A 22,484-nucleotide genomic window follows, 5' to 3' on the forward strand; every position below is an offset into this window, starting at 1 on the left:
AGTGATTTTGTAGGAGAATGAGTCTGCAGCAGCACTAAGATCTTCCAGGATAGAGTTCATTATGAGATGGACGAGTTCGCCACATGACACTTATCGATGTAATCGAGAAATCTTCAGAACTCATAACGTCACTTCGAGCATTAGCTTTCAAGTCACTACTGTTCTGAAGCGAAGACAGTGAACCTCTTAAACTCCGAAAGACAAACTGATAGCACTTCATGAGCTTGATGAGTTCTCTTTGTTACATATTCATTGTGTCTGAAGGATTTTGGATCATGCCTTAAAGCAGTCCCGGCTTTTACTGATTGAAGCTGCTGGATGGTTCTCTGCCATCCGTCACATAGAAATCCACAGCTCTAGCCCCACTTCTGCCTCACTGTTCACTCTGGCAGTCTTGGCAGCAGTGACGGTGACTGAAACCATCACGTAAGCAGCGGGACTTGTAGTCACACACACTAAATAGATGTTACATACCACATTTATAGAAACACACGAGTATATTCCAAAAATCTGAGCTGCTATCACAAGCATACCAGAGTCTTTAAATGCTCTGAGAAGCTTAGCAGATTATAGCCTTTCAATGGATTTTATATCCTGCATGCCTAATAAAGTCCCTGTGTTCATTTGCATGTTCTCAGGATGGCCCCAGAAGTGATCCTCGCCATGGACGAGGGTCAGTACGAGGGGAAAGTGGACATCTGGTCCCTGGGGATCACCTGTATCGAACTCGGTGAGCACACCCGTGTATTGATCCACCAAATCAGAAATGCAGCCACTTCATGATGATTTAAAGCCTGTCGCGAGCAGGAAAACATAAAACTGAGAAGCTTCTGCAAATGATTAATCTTCATCTTGTGCTGCCTCTCTCTCTCGTTTCCTTCTCTTAGCGGAGCGTAAACCACCCTTGTTTAACATGAACGCCATGAGTGCCTTATATCACATAGCCCAGAACGACTCTCCCACACTGCAGTCCAATGAGTGGTGAGTGCCCACTTTTACTCCCTATTTGCTTTGATTCACATCTACTAATTGATTTTTTGGTGCATCATTCAGGATAAAGCTCCTGATACAATACCTCCAGTCAACTGTGTGTAATGAAGTACAATCCGGTGTGGGCTCAGCCAGCGAAAGACATCCCCGCGTTAATCTGCTTGACCTGTGATTCCTGTCACAGGCCTTGTGCAAGGTCACTCTCTAAGTCTCTTATGTAATCACATGGGAAATGTCTACCCTTCTACCAGAGCAGCACCGCTGTGGAGCAACCCACACCTTTTCTACTGAGCTGTGAGGCCTCTTTCTATAAATACACAGGAACATCAAAACAAAGCACTGTGTGTTTATTCTAATAGTATCCCACTTGTTGGAGGAAAAAAAAAAAACACACATTTTTGTAGCTGCTACGTTCCTCCACACACAGATGAGGTGTTATAAATGTAAGTAGAGGGAAAGCGGCCTTTATAATTTGTTAATTTAAGCTGCTTTTGTGCTTTGTTGCTCATGACTGTGGATAATGATAAATTCTCTAGAGACTCTTCTTCCACAAATCGGAAAAAAAAAATGTACTCATGAGGTCTGCAGGATTTCAACAGCTTTTTCACATCTTTTTTTTAAACAGCATCCTATCCCAAATTGCCAGGTAAAAAACACATTCTGGGTCTGGGAGCAATGCACAATAATATCAACATATCTCACTGTTTATTACCTGTGTTTAAAAAGAAAAATCTTTTAGCCTATTAAGAGTGTAGAAAAAAACTAATGTAATTAATCTATCACTGATATACCTGTAAATGCCCTGTGCTCCAGAATATTTTTTGTGTCTTATATTCATTCTATAGCAGCTTTTTCCATATTTGTTGAAGTTATTAAACAGTTATGTGCAAAATTAAGTTCACTTTATCCAATTTCTAGTCAGTTTACTCTGTCAGCCAATGTATCAGCGGAGATGTAGTCAAAGAAATAAGAGGTGTAATAATGGATCCTGTGTATTAATTGAAAACCAGTCACTGTATCAAATCTAAAAAGTAGTACATTTCTCTCAGAAACAATTTGCTGTCTAAGGATTGATGTTAATCATATTTACACTGAATATTGGAAGAATTTTTTATTGCTTGGCCTCATTGGGCACATATAAACAAAGATCGGCTGTGGTTCAGTGGGAGAGCAGTCGTCTTGCAATCGTGAGGTTGTTAGTTTGATTCCTGTCTCCCCCTATCTGTATGTCGAAGTGTCCTTGGGCAAGACACTGAACCCCAAATTGCCCCCAGTGGATGGACTGAGCGCTTTGCATGGCAGCCGCCTCCACTGGTGTGTGAATGGGTGAATTTGATAATGCAGTGTAAAGTGCTTTGGGCTCTGTCAATGCAGTGTAAAAGTGCTATGTAAGTATAGTCCATTTAACATTTACCATGATATAGTGTGTGTAGATGTGCGAAGACTAGTCTACTGAAGAACAAGCATGACAGATGCACAAAATAATACACATCGTCAATCAGGCCTGTGGCCCAGGTCATACAGAATACTGCAAGGATTTTATACCATATGCAATGTGATTTTTTTTTCACCCCTGAAAATGTTTTGCAGACTCGATTTTAAGATGTTTTCAATGTTCACATCAATTTTTAACTTCCATCTCTAAAATGATTCTCTCTTCAAAGTTCAGATTTATTTTCTGTTACGCTCCAATGTGTTTGATAACTTCGATCTCCACGGTATCACATCTTTCTGCTTGTTTGGTCTCAGCACTTAAGAGATGCTTCTCTTACACAAAACCCTCACATGAACACTAATGTGTACATGAAACGCCACTCATGGTGTTACTCTGACTCGATCACCCACAAAATGCATGCAACCTTAAAGTGCAATTTGCTAGAGTGAGGGAATTTAGCTTGTTCTCTGCAGGACCTCTGTTCCTGTGTTCATCTGTAGTTATGGAAAACAATTTTAACTGCTTGTTATAATGAAAAGTTCTGCAGAGATCAAGTCTGATCAATTCCCAAACCAAAAACACCAAAAGAAAACATACCATGTGGAATTTTGTCTAGTTTAGATATTTCAGTGGTCCTATGAGTCTCTATAGCTTCAGTGTGATTGTCATGGGGGAAACTCATCAAGTATTAACATCAGGTTTAATTTTCTCCCAGCAGTTTACCTTCACGTACCACTGTCATGCAGACGCTGTTGTGGTTAGAAGTGCTGAAAGTGACATTGTGGGCATGCAGCATCATGCACACTTTAATCCATTAAGCTATCTTGCAAGAATCTGTTTCTGCAGCTCAGATGAAGCTTTCGACACACATGAGGATGTCAGATAATGAACAGTTTAAAAGGAATTGTTTTATTGCCTTTATTTGAAAAGAGTATTTTATGGCATTGCCAATTGTCTATTTTTAAAGTACATAAAGCAGGTTTTAGTCAAACATTAAAGGATTTCAAATTAGACTATGGTAAATATAAAGCAGACATTTCCTCTGTTGAAAGAATAAACTTATTGGCTACAAAAATGCAGATCAGGTTTTAATTCAAATTGTGGGAATATTGATTATGATCCAGGTGTGTATTTGTCTTTGTTAATTCCTTTTCTTGTTCTGTGGAAAGAGATTTCTTGCAGCACTTCGATAAAAAGTTACATTACTAGACCTAAAGGCACGATACTAACTGGTAATTTCCTTAACATCAGTAAATATCTTTTATACCACAGTACAAAGACATTTGTGAGACATTCTCAAATTTAACTTGATCATTTCAGCTAATCTGTGAGTGCTTCAAATAATCAGTGTTGCAAATTGCACCTTTATAGAAGCACATGTGGTTTCTCTGACTACACTCGCTATAAAATTAGTTTCTTGTGTTGAGGTGAGCGACTGTGCGGAACTGCGCAGAGTTGTGGTATTTTTGGAGGAGCTCCAGGCGCCCGAGGCGTTTGTAGCATCCTGCTAGATGAGACTAGTACAGACACCGGCTCGATGGTTCAGCTCACGGACACGAGGCCGCGCTGCGTGCACAGGCTGGTGGAGAGCTGGAGGACCCGAGGAGGAGGAAGTGGTGGAAGCCGACGTGTAGGCTTGAGGTTGATCCGTGCTCTTGCACTTAGTGACCCCACATTAACCCTGAATGTGTGTGCTCACTTTAATAAAATGCTACAGCTAATAGCATCCCGGGCTACTTTAACCTCAGCACGTGGTGCTTGAGTTATCACAAGTGTATTTTTAGATCAGAGTTCCACAGCTCCAGTGGCCCATTTTCTTATTGCTCCACTTATTTACATAATCCATATAGGGTTCATGTTTGGACCGCACCGAGAAACTGCACAGGATTGTTCTAGTTCAAGTCACTGATAACTCCTTGCATGTTAAACATTAATTCAGTAAGTACACTCGGTGTGACTGAGGGATCTTTATATGGTCGGCGCTGCTTCTACCATGAAGTTAGTCCGTACCTGTTTGACAGAGATGCTGTCTTTTCTCAGGTCTGACCCCTTCCGGAGCTTTGTTGACTACTGCCTACTGAAAATTCCTCAGGACAGACCCTCGTCGGGGGAGCTGCTACGAGTGAGTGGGTTTCCTCTGTAATCTTCCTCGCCGCGACCTCACTTCCGGGCTCCGTCAGTCCCTGAGCCTCGAGGATGAGTCACTCCCACCCACCCACTGCTCCCAAACACGCAAGCATACACACAGTGTCTTCTTCAAGCGCAGGAATCAAGCACCCCGCTGAGAATTTCTTATTCTCCCTCTGCTTCTTTTCTTTGTTGGAGCTCTATCTCCTGTGCCGTGCTGTCGTCTTTCAGCGCTTCACAGAGCTCATAAGTGTACTCTCTTTCGAGCTTGATTACAATCCTCCTAATGTAGGGTTTTTTTTTCTACTAATTTCCGTTTGATATTACCAGTTTTTATTTGCGTAAATTTTCTGAACTGAACTGTTTGCTCATCAACCACCTCAGCCAAAATGAAGGGAACCATTTATTCATCCAGCTTCTCTCCTGCTTCACCCAACTTAGCATTGCAGTATAGTTCATGAGTATCCTAGCTGATGGAAACCAAGGAAAACCTCTCAAATACATGGAGAGAACATGCTAAAGATCACACAAACACACACACACACTCAGTCTTGTATTTCTATCCTTGTGGGGACCTTCCATTGACTCCCATTCATGTCTAGCCCCTAACCCTGACCCTTACCCTAACCCTAACCCACACCACAACAAAGCCTAACTCTAAAGAAATGTTTTTGCACTTTTACATTTTTCAGTAACAACAACATGGTCAAGAAAACACTGTTTCTCCTACTTAGGACCGGAAAAATGTCCCCACAAGGCACGTCGTTCCACGTTTTGCTATCCTTGTGGGGACATTTGGCCCCGACAAGGATAGAAATACGAGAACACACACACACACACACACACACACACACACACACACACACACACACTGACCATATGATGCCAGGTCATCATTCATGAGAAGTAAAGCCCTCCCAGCCTGGACTCAGACCCAGGATTCTACTATGAGGCAAAAGTGCTACACACTATGTTCGACCTCACGGTGAACCAGCATGGTGTTAATCCATACATGTCCATTGAGTTTCCCTGTAATTGAGGACTTGATCTTTTTGTTTGTGTGACCATCAGGTAATCCTATTGACCCACTAAGAGTTTTATGTTCTTGGCGGTCACGCTCAGCGGCTCGGGAGCAGCGGCGAGAGTTTTCACACCTGTCCCCTGAGGGGGAAGGGAGGTGTGAGGTCACGTAGGGGTTAAAGACGGAGCGCCGTGCCATCATCCGAACAGGACAGAGCTTTTTGACGGCTTTTGACTGGAATTCACTCTTCCCGTCACCCCTGACCTAAATCCTGGCTGAAAAAAACATTTAAGAGGGTTAAGTACCAAACAGATCAGTGTCGAAGGGCCTGCTTCACAGTAACCGTGTAGTGGGCAGATGGGGAGGAGGTTTGGGTGTTGGGTTATGATTAATACCCCACTTTCTCCACGAAGACACACACACTCTTCCTTTGAATGCAGACACACAGAGACACAGACACACAGACACACACCCCTCCAAGCTCTTTATAGGGAAAACCAGGTCACTAATCTGTGAGCCGTGAGCTATCAGTGAGCAGGCTTCCAGGTTAAATGCACTATCTCCCTATGTTCCTCATTTACAGCCATATTAATGATATCAATAATAAAGTAATAACCGCTCAGTGACCCCCCCCCCCCCACCTTCCCGTAAGTATTTATTGCTTAAGGCTCATAAACAGATAAAAATATCTGTGTTGTGTTTGGCTTTGGCGCCATAATTTTTAATCCCGTGTATTAGCAAGCTAACTACAGAGATCTCCAGTGGAATGACGCAAGGATGTATTCAATCATTTTGTTTTACCATCAGTTCAAAGCTGAAATATGATTAAAATCCCCACAGTAGAAACTGATGGATTAGCAAATCCCTTGTTCTAGAAGGTGAAGTCAGTTAATGTTTTACAATAATGGAATTTATTGCCGCATTGAATCATTAAGGCCTCTTTTCCACCAAACTGGTTCCCGGGCCGGACTGGGGCCTGGGGCCAACCTGGTTCAAACCCAGGGTCTGAAAAACCCCGCTTTGGTTTTCCACCGCACTGCGGCCACAGAGGGGGAGGTGGAGGTGGAGCGACTTCATCGCATCATTGCAGAACGTCAGTACCAGTGGCAGCCAGTGGCGAGGGGCGGCGGCGGGAGCGCTTGTTTTGTCCGCCTACACCGCGAGTGGCGGGCGGCGTTAGCGCTCGTTTCCATACCCACGCATTCCAGGTGGGCAGTGTTGAAGAAACCAGTTTCATGAAAATAATTGTCTATCTGTTGTGTTTGGAATGCGCCTGGAATGCACAGGTGTGGAAACGAGCGCTCCCGGTGTAGGCGGACAAAACAAGCGCCCCCGCTGCCGCCCCTCGCCACTGTCCACCACTGGTCAATACAGTGGTATGAAAAAGTATCTGAACCTTTTGGAATCGCTCACATTTCTGCATAAAATCACCATTAAATGTCATCTGATTTTTGTCAAAATCACACAAATGAAAAAACCGTGTCTGCTTTAACTAAAACCACCCAAACATTTATAGGTTTTCATGTTTTAATGAGGACAGCATGCAAACAATGACAGAAGGGGGAGGAATAAGTAACCGAACCATCACATTTAATATTTTTTGGCCCCCCTTTTGGCAGCAATAACTTCAACCAGATGCTTCCTGTAGCTGCAGATCAGTTTGGCACATCGATCAGGACTAATCTTGGCCCATTCTTTTCAATTCCAAAAGGTTCAGATACTTTTTCTTACCACTGTACGTTACCCCGTACGGTGCCGCTCAGCCGGAGTTTTTTTTTATTTTATTTTTTATTGCAAGTCTGATCAAAAATACAAACACATTGGCATTCACATTTTACAAAATCACTGAAATAATCCAAGGCACATTAATCATAGACACACACAAACACACACACACACACACACACACACACACACGCGCGCAGTCTCGTATTTCTATCCTTGTGGGGACCTTCCATTGACTCCCATTCATGTCTAGCCCCTAACCCTGACCCTTACCCTAACCCTAACCCACACCACAACAAAGCCTAACCCTAAAGAAATGTTTTTGCACTTTTACTTTTTTCAGTAACAACAACATGGTCAAGAAAACACTGTTTCTCCTACTTAGGACCGGAAAAATGTCCCCACAAGGCACGTCGTTCCACGTTTTGCTATCCTTGTGGGGACATTTGGCCCCAACAAGGATAGAAATACGAGAACACACACACACAGATGTGCCTGAGCCAAACCAAGTACAATCTGAGCACTTTGTATTTATTGTACTGTTATTTATTTGCATGTGTATGATCTGTGTGCTGCTGGACACTGGAATTTCTCCCTTGGGAGATTAATAAAGTTTTTATCTATCTATCTATCTATCACACACACACACACACACACACACACACACACAATTACCGCCCAGCCGGAGTGTGTTCGGAGACCACCTGTCGCCGTAACTCCGCCCCCAGGGCCGGGCTTAGTCGATGAGTGGCAGGGGCCTGATCGGGGCCTGATCTGGCCCAGGAAGAAAGTGGTTCCTGAAAAGCCCCGGTTTTTGGGAGCCGGGGCCGGTGCGAACACAAGAATTTTGGGTGCCGGCCCTGATTTGGTGGAAAAGGCCTCTTAGTGATCTTTGGTTCATTTGCAACTGGGAATAAAATGATCATATCTAACCATGCTGCAAATTTAATAACTCTCCCTCAGAAGACCTTTAGCTTACAGGTACAATATCTATTATTTTACTTTCTTGAAAATTGAAGAGTCGATTAAAAAAAAAAAAAGTCATCATATCATCTCAAAGATAATTGTATGTGTTGCTTTTGAACAAACAAACATCAGCTGCTTGTCCGGTTCACCCCGGGTTGCTTGATCTGTAGTAAAAGCTCCTAACAGAAGATGGAGTTGTCACTCAAACACACAGCAGGAGACCAAGTTACCAAAGGATATGGAGATTTTGTCTGCTACACAGGGGTGCTGTGTGTGTGTAATGAGGTGAACACCATTCAGCCATACAACACATTGTAGACCGCTATAAACTATCAGCTTAAAGGAGAGACAAAGAGGAAAAGTTTAAAAGTTCACTGGTACTAAAGTGACTCAACACCGCCATCTGAAGTCCAGTAAGAGCATGGCTTAGATTTTACACAGAGCCCCTTTAATCTAACTTGACTGAAAGTAAAATGAATTAAAAAAATGTAATTTATGTAATACAAAAATATATATATAAATTCTAAATGTTCAGCTAATTCAATTAACTAAGGTAATTAGTTAAACTGTCCCCAGTGTAAAAATGGTACCAGGCTCCTACAGGGATTGCTTTTGTATTTTTGTTACTCCTAAAGTCGGTAAGTTTAGATTAAAAGTTTGAGATCAGACTAACAGTTAACAAAACTCATTATGTTTTCACTTTTTTTTTCAAGGGAGTGCGTCACTTATTTTAAGGAAGCTGTTCTGTATTTTAAACATGCCATTGCTTGCAATGAGGTGGAAAATCCTGTTGACATTTTGCATCATCTGTCTTTACTAATTTACACTTTCCAACTTCTACTTTCATCAGTTTTTTTTTTTTTGCTTATTTCCACATTCATGGTTGGAGAAAAACAGTTTGACTGTGGTGTGGTGTAGTTTACTGTTTAACTCCTGGATTGTCAAATTCTCTTTCTTCCTTTGACCTGAAGCATATCTGCTAGTTGGTTCAATATTTAGTTGGTGTGTGTGTGTGTGTGTGTGTGTGTGTGTGTGTGTGTGTGTGTGTGTGTGTGTGTGTGTGTGTGTGTGTGTGTGTGTGTGTGTGTGTGTGTGTGTGTGTGTGTGTGTGTGTGTGTGTGTGTGTGTGTGTGTGTGTGTGTGTGTGTGTGTGTGTGTGTGCGCGCGCTTTAGTGATTGGCTTCACTGGAACCAGAAATATGTAGGGGTTCTATAGGTGTTTTTAGAGGCAGTGTGGGAGGCTTTAAGGTATAAAAAAAAAATTCTAAAAACCTGGGGCTCAGTGTCTTGCTCAAGGACACTTTGACAGGGTGAGATGGCGCATTGAACCACCAGCCTCTGCAACGGAGGACAACTGGCTTCAACCAGCTGAGCCGCAGTCGCACAAACGCTGTCACTTCTTCTTCAACGCCAGCCTCATAATGAGAGCAAATCCTGGATATAATTTCCTCGCCGGTCTGTGGGACGAGGGCGGCTGCACTTCCTGGTGTGTGGATCTGTCAGAAAACGGGACAAATCACTCTCATCTCTATTTTCAGAGTGTGATGTCAGTCCCCTGTGTCCTCACTAACCCATTACACCAGCATCTGTCACACGGAAGGGAAGGTGTGTACAGTGAGAGAGAGCAGGCTAAAAATAGCACTAAAAAAAAATCATCTTCTTTTTTAATGAAACACACTCTAAATGCATCAATATGTGTATGTCTATTTAAGTCCAAAACCCGTGGGTTGCGTACATTTCAGCCATTTAGGCACTCAATATTTTATGAATGAGTGTGACTAAGAGGAGGTGTAAGTGTGTGTGTGTGTGTGTGTGTGTGTGTGTGTGTGTAGTGGGTGTAGTGGGTGGCAGTGCTGCGAATCGGCTTGTTTTGCGACGTGTGCTCTTTTCTTAATGTCAGTACAGTAACATGCTGCACAATATTCACACATCAAAAATAACTGTTTACACACCTTCACCCCCATTCCACGATTCGCTGCCCGCCCTCTCTGACCTGCTGCTTATGTAATGCAGAATAAATAACCACACGAATGCGCTTCGCGCTAAAGTCCACTAAACTATGCTTACATTAGATCGAAGAGCCACAGCTCGTCATGTACAGGATGGTGGCTTTGAGTAAATGAGCCTCATGGATTAGTAAAGTGAAGGAAAGTGTTTATTCATGGTGTATTTATGAGGAGAAAAGTTGAAGAACTGGGTTTGATGCTCTCTCTGACTCATTAGACATTTTTCTCCATTCAAATTGATGTTTTTTTGGCCTTCAGATTCAAAAGCCCGTCAATTAATGATCAACATCAAACTCTGTGTGTTTGTGTCTCCTCCTGTGATTTAATTACATCCGCCATTAACTTAGAGGCCTGACATGATTCCTAAAATGGAAAGGATTGGGAGTGTTTATGAAAATTAATTATTGGGACAGTCTCAGATCCCATGTGATGATGGGTTTGAGATGAACAGCGGCTGGGACAAACAGGACCTGCTGAGTGACCCACAGGCGCCCTCTAGTGACAGACAGAGTGTTAATGCTCAGGGACAAGAGGGGAAAGTGGAAAAATGATGGCACTGCCAAAACTCTAAACCTGGACAATTTACACACCACCTCATGGTTTTAACATCACAGACTTTTAGTAAATAAGTGAAATAAATCAGAACAGTGACATCAAGAATACAGTTTTGACTGATGTGTTTCAAAAGGGTTGGGACAACTCTTTCACCAGCTTATCTCTGAACAGATGGGACGACAACTAACAAACTACATGTGCTTTTTTACTCTGGCTGGCTAGGTAGATATATGAGGCATCTTTACACCTTTACTCCATTATTCATACTGGCTCAATGCAGCGGAAGAAACAATGTACCGTCACACGTGAAGCTGCAGAAGAGGATGAATTTAAATAGGGACCAGGTTTTATCAGTAATGATCAGATGACAAGAATTGCTGATTCTGTTTCAGAAACAAACATCCTTCTGAAACAAATCTAAAAAAAAATCTTTACTTCTACTTAAAAAATGTGAGTATTTTTGCAACATGTGGAGCAAAGAATTAGTTTTTACCTTAGAAATTAAATACCTTTCATCATTGATTCATCAGATTACAAGACACTTTTATGAGTAATATTTAAGATTTTGCTTTGAATGCTTTGTCTGTTTTTGCAATTATATATATATATATATTTCTGTTTCACTGATTTTCACATCATTTTAATCCCTTTTTATTTCCCCAATTTCTTCCCATTTCACGTTGTGTTTTCTAGTTTGAAAAACAACCTCCATCCATCTTCATCATGTAGATATCACTCGTCCATCTCAGGGGTAAATACAGAGAGAGAGGCATTCACACACACTCATATTTACACTACAGGCTTTTTTAGAGTCACTAATCACGATCAAATGTACAGTACGTCCACAGTAGCATGAGAAAATCCATGCTTAGAGAGCAAGAACATGCAAACTCCACACGGCAAGATGAACAAGTCCAGAATCAAACTGGGGTCTTTGACATGTGAGGCGAGAGTGCGAGCTACTGTACAGACACAGGCGTAAATCAATAAATTAATCAAAATGCAACAACAATAGATTTGATAGGATTCAGTTTTATAGTCAGATACTTCCTGTTCTTGTCTTAATTTTACGTCCGACTCTGTCTCTTCCCAGCATGACTTTGTGCGCCGGGATCGCTCGCCGCGTATCCTCATCGACCTCATCCAGAGGACCAAGGATGCGGTGCGTGAGCTGGACAATCTGCAGTACCGCAAGATGAAGAAGATCCTTTTCCAAGAGAAACACAACGGGCCCATGGGGGAGAGCCAGGAGGAAGAGGAGGTGAGAGGAAGAGGGGAGAGGTGAAAAGTGCAGGTGACGGCCCAATTGCGGCAAGAATTGTAGGACGTTCGTCACTACCAAATGTGATGTGCTGTGTCCAATCTGTTGTAATGAGGCAAGCATTAAATAATGTACAACAAGAGGAATCTTAATCAATTTTTAACTTTTGTAGTTAAAGCACTTCCAACTGAGAAAAACACAGATTAATTCCTGGAGCAGTGTTCATATTCGAAAAATATAATCTTGACAGGTGAAGTCCAAACATCCACATGAAATATCTCATTTTCCCCTTGTTGTTTTAATTACACATGAGTTTGTTTATCTTTATTTTTAATTGTCTAATATAATTCCAAGTTGTGTGAGTTGTTTATTTAAACTCACGGACCTTTAACTTAGTGGACATATTTTAGAAAATAGTACTTGTCATAACCAAAATCTGAGCTGCATTTGATCTGGTTTCCCAAAAAAATAGATTTTAAAACTGACAATACTGAATAGAAAGATATGACATAGAATCTTTTGTTTTTATAATTATTCTGGAGGTTTTTAAGTGAACGGCAGTCTTCCTCCTGCTGCTACAGTAGCCTGACACCAAGATGAAGTGTCCCTTAGCTGACCTGGCCTCAAGTAATGTAAAGAGGCGTAGACAGCCCACAACCACAGCAGTGTCACCCTACACCACGTGACGCAACCCACAGCAGCACGCCGGCCGGCCGGCCGGCCGGCCTGCAACAAGACACCGTGGAGGGCTTCAGTGAGATAACCAGCTGCACCAGGCCGCCGCTTCCAGGTGTCACAGCCACAGGATTTATTAAAAAGTGCTGCTGTACCTGCCTGAAGCATGCAGCTCTGTTGTGGCGTTTCATTCATTTACAAATCACATCAAAACATCGCTGCACTCCATCTAATTCACAGATGTCAGTCATGTAAAAATTTGCATAATTCAACAACTGTAGGAGAATTTCTTGGGACTTTCCACTGTTTTTTGCACCAGAAGGTTTCATTAACAGTGATTTCATGTTGAGATTGTGTTTATTTTCTTTAGTAACTGTTTATTTTTGTGCAAATGTAGACATTTTCTTCATGCGTGACTACTTAATATTAAATAACTTGCCCATGCGCTCGTGTTTGCAGGACAGCACAGGGCACGGCTATAAGATGAACAGCGTGGGCAGCAACCACTCCATCCCCAGCACCTCTGTCAGCACAGGGAGTCAGAGCAGCAGTGTGAACAGCATGCCGGAGGTGCTGGACGACCCCTGCTCCGACAAGCACCCGCAGGACTACAGCAACCCAATGGACTCCCCCCACACCAAAAAGGTAAAAGTCAGGGAATGGCATCCGAGGACTGAATGACAGATCAATACTTATGTTGTGCTAGGCCAGAGCGGGAAACTGTGTGTGCCATTGGTGAAGGTCCTGAAAATATTTTGTCTTCCGAGATGAAATCAAGCACTTCTTAGACTTTCACCAGTTGTCAAGTTGAAATAGTGTTTATCATTATTTGAAGTGAGTGAATCACTCCAGATCTGAAAAAGTAGGACACGGAAACAAAGCATTTGAATTTAAAAAGAAAATCAGCACATATTAAATGAATAATATCAGCCTATTTTGAGTGTGATAAGAGAAAATCTCGGACGGAGGTAGTAGTAAGAGTTATTCAATCCTGAAAAACAAGCATCTCACAGAAAATCAAGTTAAATGACAAGAGATCTGTGGCATAAAAGAGCTGAAGCCTTCAGAAGTAAAGATGAGGGAGAGTTGATCACTCTGTGGAAAACTTTGAAAGAAGTCCACCAGCGAGAAGTGACAATCAGCAGAGGTGATTTAAAAAGGTGGGACTGCATTAAAATAAGATTATTGTTCATGTCTGAATAAGCCTTTCTGACAGTTTAGGCCTCCTTCAACAAATACAAGGCTCTATATTTTTGTGATATGAAATCTCACATTCAAATCACAACTACAATGTTATTTCTCCTGTTATTCCAGGTGCTTTCATCCTGGCACTGCTGACAGGATTGACGTGCATATTTGTCTTAACCATTACTCACTATTCACGATGTACAGAAAAATCTAAAACATTACCAGCAGACAGAAATATTGAAGATATAATAAATTGGAGTTATAGTATATTGGAAAAAAGGTGCAGCGTCTGTCATTCACTGCATATTTTCTGATAATTCTGCTGCAGTTAAATCAAAATGCCTCCCAATTATGTCATCTAATAACAGCCTCGTGGTAGTGAAAACAGTGCACCTCACAGACGACAGGGAAACAAGGCGCCGCGCAAACATCCTTCAGTCCCTCTCATGGTTTCTGATGCTGAATCCCCTCCCCCCTCTGAAACCATGGAAACCATCCACACAGTCCTCACTGTTTGCAGTTTGCTTCAAGTTCATCGCCGACACCGTTCGCACTTGGAGAACAAAAGACTGTGTACACATGTCAACAAGGGGCACACACATGCAGAACCCACAGGTCAACACAGTGTCTGACAATCTCACCCAGCATCTCCCATGACTGAGAAAACCGGCGGCGAGTGGGCCGTCATCCGCTCTCTTCATCGGCTCTTTGTCTCTTTTGACATGTGCGTGAATGCAGTTGTCACTTTTCACCAACAGACAAGACGGCGTCTTGTTTCAAGTGTGACGGCGGAACAGAGAACAATCGACTGACACATATTGTTTTCCAAATGCCGATGAAGTTCACTCCTCTCTCTCTCTCTCTCACACACACACACACACACACACACACACACACACACACACACACACACACACACACACTCACTCACACACACACATGAAACAGCTCCCCGGTCCCCAGGCTCCCGAGCACGTTCAGTCAGTTTTCACTGTGGCTCGGGACGGCAACTTTACAGTTGACACAGTTTCAGCAAAATGCTTTGGATCCCTTTTGATATTTAGAAGTGGAAGAAGTGAAATCAATCGAGAGTTTCACTGTTTTGAAAGTCACTGAATAAATGTGACAAAACCTAAATACTGATGAAGTAGAATTATTCAGTATACTTGCAGCTTCTTTTAGCAAATGTGATTTATTGCGTTTACTGTTTTTATTAATACTGAAAATCCCAAATTCAATTAAAACTTGAAGCATTGTGTGAAGTGAGGGCGAATTTGAAGTTAATATTGTTGGTTTCAATCTTCATTTGATGTGTTTTGTTGAATTTGTTAGCTCGAACCACTCTGCTGAAGAGAAACATTTTAAGAAATAAGACAAAAGAGGCCATGTGTAGACCATGTCCTCTAGAAAAATGACTACCACTCACTCACCTTCACCTATAGAATGATTGATAGTCGCAAATTAACCGAGCGCATGTTTCCCCAAAGGCCTCCAAGACCACAACCCAACAGGACACCTTCTTGCTGTGAGGCAAGAGTGTTGACCTCGACAGAACAGTGCAGCTCTGCTCTTCTTAATTTCTCAGTTTTTTGTTTTTGTGTGTTGCTCAGGACCATCCATACAACTGGGAAGACGGGCTCCACAGAGACCACCTGCCGGAGCTGAGACCAGCCTCCTCAGACAAGAGCAGCCAGGCCCACAACTACAAAAACCAAGGCCGCTTTGCCACAATAAAATCCGCCTCACTGGTAAGCGTGAACCAGAAATGTTTCAAATATTTCCCGTTGGGATCTTAAACATTTGCCTTGAAATTTTCTCTGCTCTGAGAGCCAAAAAAAAAAAAACAAAAAGGAGAAGAAAAATGGGAAAAGGCGACTCGATTGCTGGAGCCAGGCTCTCTGTGTGAGAGTGTTGTGTTTACGCCACAGCAGCATATGAAGCCACAGAAGGGCCATTTCTTTTGTTCCTCTCTGCCTGTGACTGTAGTGGCTGAGCGGCTCGGGCTGGAGAAACGTGGAGCTTAACTCAGATCTTCTCCCCACCTTATTTGCTCTGTGTTCAGTTGTTTTCCTTCGTTCGATTATCTACCTCTTCCAGGATGTGTGTCCCTGATCTGCACTTTAGGCCCACTCTCTGCCACAGATCTCTCCCATGCTGCCCGCTTCTATTCACCTTATTTCTTTTGTCTTCTGCTCTTGTTCTCTGTACCATCACTCCCCTCCCTTCTTTATTTCCTCCTCTCCTGCATTTGGTAATACATCATTCTTAGATCTCTCTCTCTGTCTCTCTCTCTTCTTTCTTTCTGTGTGTGTGTGTGTGTGTGTGTGTGTGTGTGCGTGCACGCGTGTGTGTCGCTCACTTTCTCTCCCTCCCTGTCTGTTGTCATGGAAACCAGCTCTAGTAACTAGAAAGTAGCAATGGTTCTGAGTGTGTGTGCACGTGGTTAAGTGTGTGCGTGCTTACCCGTCCGTGACCCACTGGCTCAATTGTGTCAGGTCTTAAACCTTGACATCGGAGCACATGAACAGAGAGGTTTTGAGTGTGCGTGTGTGTGTGTGTGTGTGTTTGCATGCATATGTAAGTGAGCGTGCGTCCTCACGCTGTCCTTGACCAGAACATGAACCGCTGGTAGTCCAGGATTGTGTATATCTTTCCCACAATGCTGTCCTTGTTTTGTTTTCTCGCTCCGCTGGAGGTTTCATATTTTCTTGTTCACACATATTTTTGTTGTCGTATCAATCTGATGCTTGTAGTGTCTCCTGACTTGCAGTGACACCGGTGATGTAGGGTTAAGTTTGAGCCCATGTGAAATATTTCCAGGGTACACTTTTTTAAAGCTTGAGATTTGATTTGAAGAAAAAAAAAAAAGTAATCTGCCAAAAATGTAAACCTCTCAGAGTCAAGAGTAAAACCATGAAACTGGACCAAAGTTCAGTATCAAGATCCCATGTGAATGTTGTGTATTTTCCATTTTTGAAACTGAATTTTTTATTCTCTTTAGATGTTATTATTGTAGAACACTATAAAGGTATGAAAATATATTTGTCTTTCTCTGTAAATTCTTGGTTCTAAATCAGAGGTGTCAAGCATAAGGTTTGTGGGCCAGAACGGGCCAGAGGCTCCATTCCGGTCCACGAAGTTAACAAATTTTCTCAAGAGTAGCAGGCACAACACAGCTCTGAGTGTTGAGTGATGCTGATATGAAAGAAAACTACCTCGTTGGAATTAAACTGGCATTGGTCTCATGTTGCACGAGATGAGCATGAGCAAACTTTTTGAAATTATTGGTTCTTACGGCACTATTTTACCAGTCCAACTCACTCAAAATGAGAAAGGGCTGTATGTGATCTCTGAACTAAAATCTGTTTGACACCCTGACATAAGTGATGTCCAGAAGTGTGTGAAGCTTCTAAATGTTATTGAGCCATTAACAGATGATGAACCTCAGCCTTCACAGCTGAATTTGTTACCTTGATTTCATTCTGGGTATTTTTTCACCAGAATTCTGAACTAAATGTTACCCTGAGGTATTTGACAGTGTTAAGTAGTGTTAGTTTTTTTTTCCAAGCTGCTTAGGTTCTGTTGAGTGGTTCACTAATTCCTCTGAATAAGCAAATGTTGCACAAACAATGTCATCAATGGGAAACGTTCGACCTAATTTAAATGTTGACAGTGGCAAATTAGAAAAAAAATAATAAGCTGACCAACAAAACGTGCAGATGACATAAATATTTCCAGTCTGTATCTGTCTTTATCCTAATATCTTAACCTTTTAAAAGCCCCTCCGTTCTTTAAAGTACGGAAGTAGGGTTTATTTTTGACTTGCATGTGGGTTTTCCCATGTCAGCATTTGCAGAAAACACAAAATCAGCAAATCAAAACAGGTGAAAATAGCACAAATCAAATAAAAAGAAGAACCACTTCCACAGTTAATAAGCCGTTCAATAAGCGGCTGGTGTGTGGATCGAGACATCCCTATCCTGGGATCATGGGTCTTTCAGGAAAAACAGATATCGTGATGGTATGGGTTGATAATCTACCCAAAGTGAGTGAGTTGAGCTGTGTAGAGGTGTTATTCAGAAGTAATTGCAGATTGTGGGATTGGCAGCACTAATGATTTCTCAGTACTGGACAGGGAGCTAAGCCACGAGGAAAAGCTGCTTGCTTACTGATCGGTTCACATTCCTACTTTTCCGGAGGGTTAGGACCTTCGGTTATTCAGAAAGGCCTAATGAGAGAGACTTGGATTGGAACTGCTGCTATTTGTACATTCAGGAGCCTGTTTGACTACAGCATCAGGCGTCTTCATCATCCAAGACGAAAACTGAAGAAAATCTTCACTGCTTACTGATAATTTTTTTTCTGTAATGAAAGCCATTTTTATTAAAAAAAAAAAAAAAAAATCAGAACCTGAATGTCAGAGGTTTCAGCATAACAGGTTTCAATTGTTAGTATCCAGACGAGTTACAATCATTTACTTCTTACCTCTCAATCAGATCTGATGGCTTTTAAGGCGTCACAGAAGTGGAAGTGAGCTTGTTTTATGGTCTCGGATGTGGCATTTAAGTGGTTTATCAAGAGGTTTTATGATGACACCTTATTCATCCCACATGGGGAAACAGAGATAAGACAGCAGCTCCACAACACACACAAATATATGAAAAAATTCCCATAACAGTGTATGTACAGAAATATCCTCGAAGTGAAATCAAGGACATAATAAGTCTTGGTGCGCAGTTATGCTATGACTGATAGAAACACATTGACAGATGATCACAAGGGGTAGAAACTCTTAGCTGTCTGAGTATGCATATAACCGCATTTTAGTGAGAATTCAAATGTCACCCTATACACTGAGGTGAACTTACCTGTGCACAACCATAAATGTACCTTTTCTCTTTTGATTCCTCATCCTTTGTTTTTGTTGTCTTTCGTTATGCGTTTTTATTCCAGAACAGTTCTGATTTGTCATCAATATTATTATTCATCAATATTAAAGTGAAACACTCCTGGTTAGCGGAGGCTGTCTGCAGACGAGGTGGCAGAGTGTGTGTGTGTGCGCACGTGCACGTGTGTGCGCATGTCCAGCCCGCCGGTGCTGAAACGGATGACATCATCTTTCTCTGCCGTCCTCAGATCCGAGGCTGGAATCAGCAGGTAGACAAAGGGAGGAGTGAGGGAGAGCAGAACGGGGGGTCCAGATGGTGAGAGGTGGGGGGGGGGGGGGGGGTGCCGACGGATCGCATGGAGGAGAAGAAGAAAGAAAGAAGATGGAGAAAGAGAACGGCAAAAAGTGAGGGAACGCTAACGAGAAGAGATGACAAAGAAAGGATAAACACACTCAGAAAGCACTCTAAATCCTGAGTGACGACATATTTTTAAAAGAGACAGGTGACGATGGTGAAAGACTAGGACAAAGACAAGGTGGAGGACAGAGATGGCAGTTATCATGGCGATAAGAGGGACAGATAGAAGCAAGGATGGATAAATAAACACAGGTGAGACAAAAGAGCAGCGCTAATCAAAATCCAGACCGCCAAAAATAAAACGAAGCCCGGAACATATGAAAGAAGGTGGAAAAATGAGTGCAGATTGTGGAAATATCCCAGGATAAAAGGATGTGGAGGGAAGGGAAGCTGGAAAAGTAGTGAGAGAAGAACACCAGGGTTTATTAGAGGTCATACAAAGTCACAGATTAAAGCCTAAAGAAGGGAAATGAGAGACAACGTGAAATGTTTCTCTTCGTCTGCTGCTCCAATCGCCTCCTGCTGCTGGTTTCAGGCTGCAGCTCGACAGCCGGTGAGCCAGTGGCAGATTACAGTCAAATGCATGACAATGTGCCTCGTCCCCAATCAGCTTTCCCTGCACACGTTTTAAGCACATAACTCACTCCAGATATGCTTTACTACATCTTGCAATCCCACAGTGCAACACAAATAAGACTTTAAGTCTGCAGTTGAATGCCAGAGGCTGCACGTAAACTCTCTGCACTGATTTTGTGTTTGTGGCCCAAAGAGGAACATGGGAGCAAAGAGCCCCCCCGCACATGTGCATCAACAGGAAAACAGGATACTCAACAAGGGTCTGCAGAGGCCTTTTGCCTCCGTCTTCCAGTCTGATGACTCCACCATATGTTACTATATATCTGCAGCAACTTTCCAAATACAGCTGTGGCTTCCTCCACAACCCCAGTGCCACAAAAGTTGGGATATTATGGAAACAACATTTAGATGTTTTATTTAACTAATCATAATGCAACACATCGAATACTGAAACTTAGGAATCTTGTAAAAGTTGAAAAAAACTTCACTTTGTTTTGAGCTGTGCATGGTTTTTCAGCATTTCTGGAAAAATCAATCATGCATTAAAAATGAAAACACATCTGATTGGCTTTCGATTGACAGCAGCAGCAAAATAAAACCCCGGTTATTCAGCTAATGTCATGAGCAACTACAAAAATGAATTAAGAGTCCTGGCAGAAACATAGCAGTGGAAGAATTAGAGCCAATCTTCTCCCAAAGTAAATCTCAACTTAAGTTTTAAAGAAACATCTAATTATTCCATTGAAGAACCGTCTTGTTTATTTCTCTTCTACAGCGATCTGTTTTCCAGATATTTCAGATATGCTGTCACTTCTTATTTGTGAAAACATGTAATTTGACATCACAATTCGTAAGAGCTGCCTTAGAAGACACTAACAGAGCAAGTTTCGGATTCTTTTTCCAGTCACATGGGGTTCTTTTAAAAATCCCAGTCATTTAGTGTCCAAAAGCTTGCATGAGTCAATGAATCCATTTGCATCTTTGCATGCAGAAGGAAGACACAACGGCCATTGTTTTGAAAAAGGAAATACATCTTGTCATTCATTAAATATCAAGCCAATGTTTACCTCACTCCCTCAAACTGCAGCCTCTCTGCTTCTTGCTGATCCGTTGTGAACTGTGTTCACTGGCAGTGCTTTTCAAGTGTTCCTGAGCTTGTGCAGTGATTCTCACAACATATTCATCTTTGGTTTTAATGCCTTGTATCACCTAGGGGCTTTTTGTAAATTTTGAAAATTTTGCAGATTCTTTGTTTGTTGTTATTGTTGTTGTTGTTTATATTATTTGCTGTGGCTGATGAGCAATTCCAAGCAGAAAATGGCCAAAGAGCTGCTGGTTTTCATTTGATCTCATTAAAACATTCAGCCTTCTCCTGCATGCTCCTTCACCATGAATATGATCTCCTCTCCAGTCCCAGAGCCTTGTGTGAAAGAGGCCGTCACATGACGTGACTTGGCCCTTTGTAGCAGCGTGCCGGGTGGCAGTGAGGCAAGTGACCAGGATTGGGAGGCTCTATTACAGTAGGGGTATTGATTCAGGGCAGATTAAGAAGAAGGGGAGCTCAGCCTCCACCCCCACATTTCCACACCAGCCCCTACCGCCACCCGCTCACCCACCTCGCCTTTCCCTCTGGATGCTCCAATTTTACTGAATTTTTTTTTTTTTTCTTCCTTAAATTTAACTCTCTCCAAGTCACCCTCCATCTGCTGTTTCTGCACAGCTATCACCCTCCCTCCCCTAATCTCTGGGCCCGCTCCTCTCAGACCCCCTCCTCCCTCCTCTCCAACTTCTCTCACTCTTACTAAATGAGGTATTCATGTGACCCACCTGCTGTCCGCCGCTTAGCGTTAGCCCCACTAAAGAGCCGCTCTGTGCTCTTGTTGGCCCGGAGAGTCGGCCTGCCTCATTCACAGTTCACACGTCTGCCGCCTCGGCCGCTGCGTGCCCAGGGCGCCCAACCAAGGGAAAAAGAAGGAGGTGGTAGGGTTCAACGTCCAGAAAAGGGGGAGGGGGAGACTGGGGGTGGGGGAGACTGGGGGTGTATCTGGGTGGCATCGGAGCTCAGACGGGGTTCCGTCGGGCATAGGATGCTCCACAAGGTTCCTGGATGCTGGTGCTCTTGGCTAAAGTCGCCATCATGTTTGGCCTGAAGAGTTCAGGTGGAAGTTATGAGAAGATGCGGAGCGAGTACTACCTAGACGTGGAGAACCCTTTCTGTCCTCAGGTTGGTGTGTCAGGTTCAGGTTCACATCCTGTTGTTTGTTTTTTTTTTTTAAGGGAGAATATATCTAGAACAGTCTTAAAACATGTTTTGTAAGTGCTAATTTCACATGAAATGTATTCCTGGAGCGGCTGTTTATTGTTGTTTATGTGACTTGTTTTCTTGTTTAAGCGGATTTGAGGTCTTTTGTGGTGACTTCCATGAGACGACTGTGTGTGTGTGTGTGTGTGTGTGTGTGTGTGCGATGGTCCGATGAAAGAGCTTTTGTGTTGCTCCCTTCGTGGATTTCACAATTTTTTTTTCCAATGTCTTAATTTTCCATCCGTCACTCTTTCCTTTATCAACTGTTTTATTGCCATTGTTGAACTGCAATATTTGACAAACCCAATGAACTTTCTGAGAAAAAATGATGACCTGTTGATTGTTATTGTTGCTCCACATGATGCTTTGACACTGCTTCTTCTGCTCGTGCACTCGAGAAGCCACTGGTTT

The 22,484-nt window shown here is 42.6% G+C and overlaps 1 protein-coding gene across 3 annotated transcripts in view; it reads left to right on the top strand.

The window, feature by feature from the left end:
- The window catches only part of taok3a (TAO kinase 3a), a 75,114-nt gene that overhangs the window by 45,520 nt on the left and 7,110 nt on the right, over positions 1-22,484 (top strand). For 2 of the 3 annotated variants that reach the window (XM_030104659.1, XM_030104660.1), the window contains exons 9-14: positions 639-730; positions 888-981; positions 4,466-4,547; positions 11,919-12,086; positions 13,221-13,406; positions 15,560-15,697. In XM_030104659.1, coding sequence (XP_029960519.1) covers positions 639-730; positions 888-981; positions 4,466-4,547; positions 11,919-12,086; positions 13,221-13,406; positions 15,560-15,697 — 760 coding nt within the window. Of the gene's footprint in view, positions 1-638; positions 731-887; positions 982-4,465; positions 4,548-11,918; positions 12,087-13,220; positions 13,407-15,559; positions 15,698-21,837; positions 21,996-22,484 lie in introns of those variants that run through there. The other variant, XM_030104661.1, reaches the window with a different exon arrangement.

The sequence above is a fragment of the Salarias fasciatus genome, chromosome 12 (genome assembly GCF_902148845.1).
Source record: "Salarias fasciatus chromosome 12, fSalaFa1.1, whole genome shotgun sequence".
In the NCBI taxonomy this organism is placed as follows: Eukaryota; Metazoa; Chordata; class Actinopteri; order Blenniiformes; family Blenniidae; genus Salarias; species Salarias fasciatus.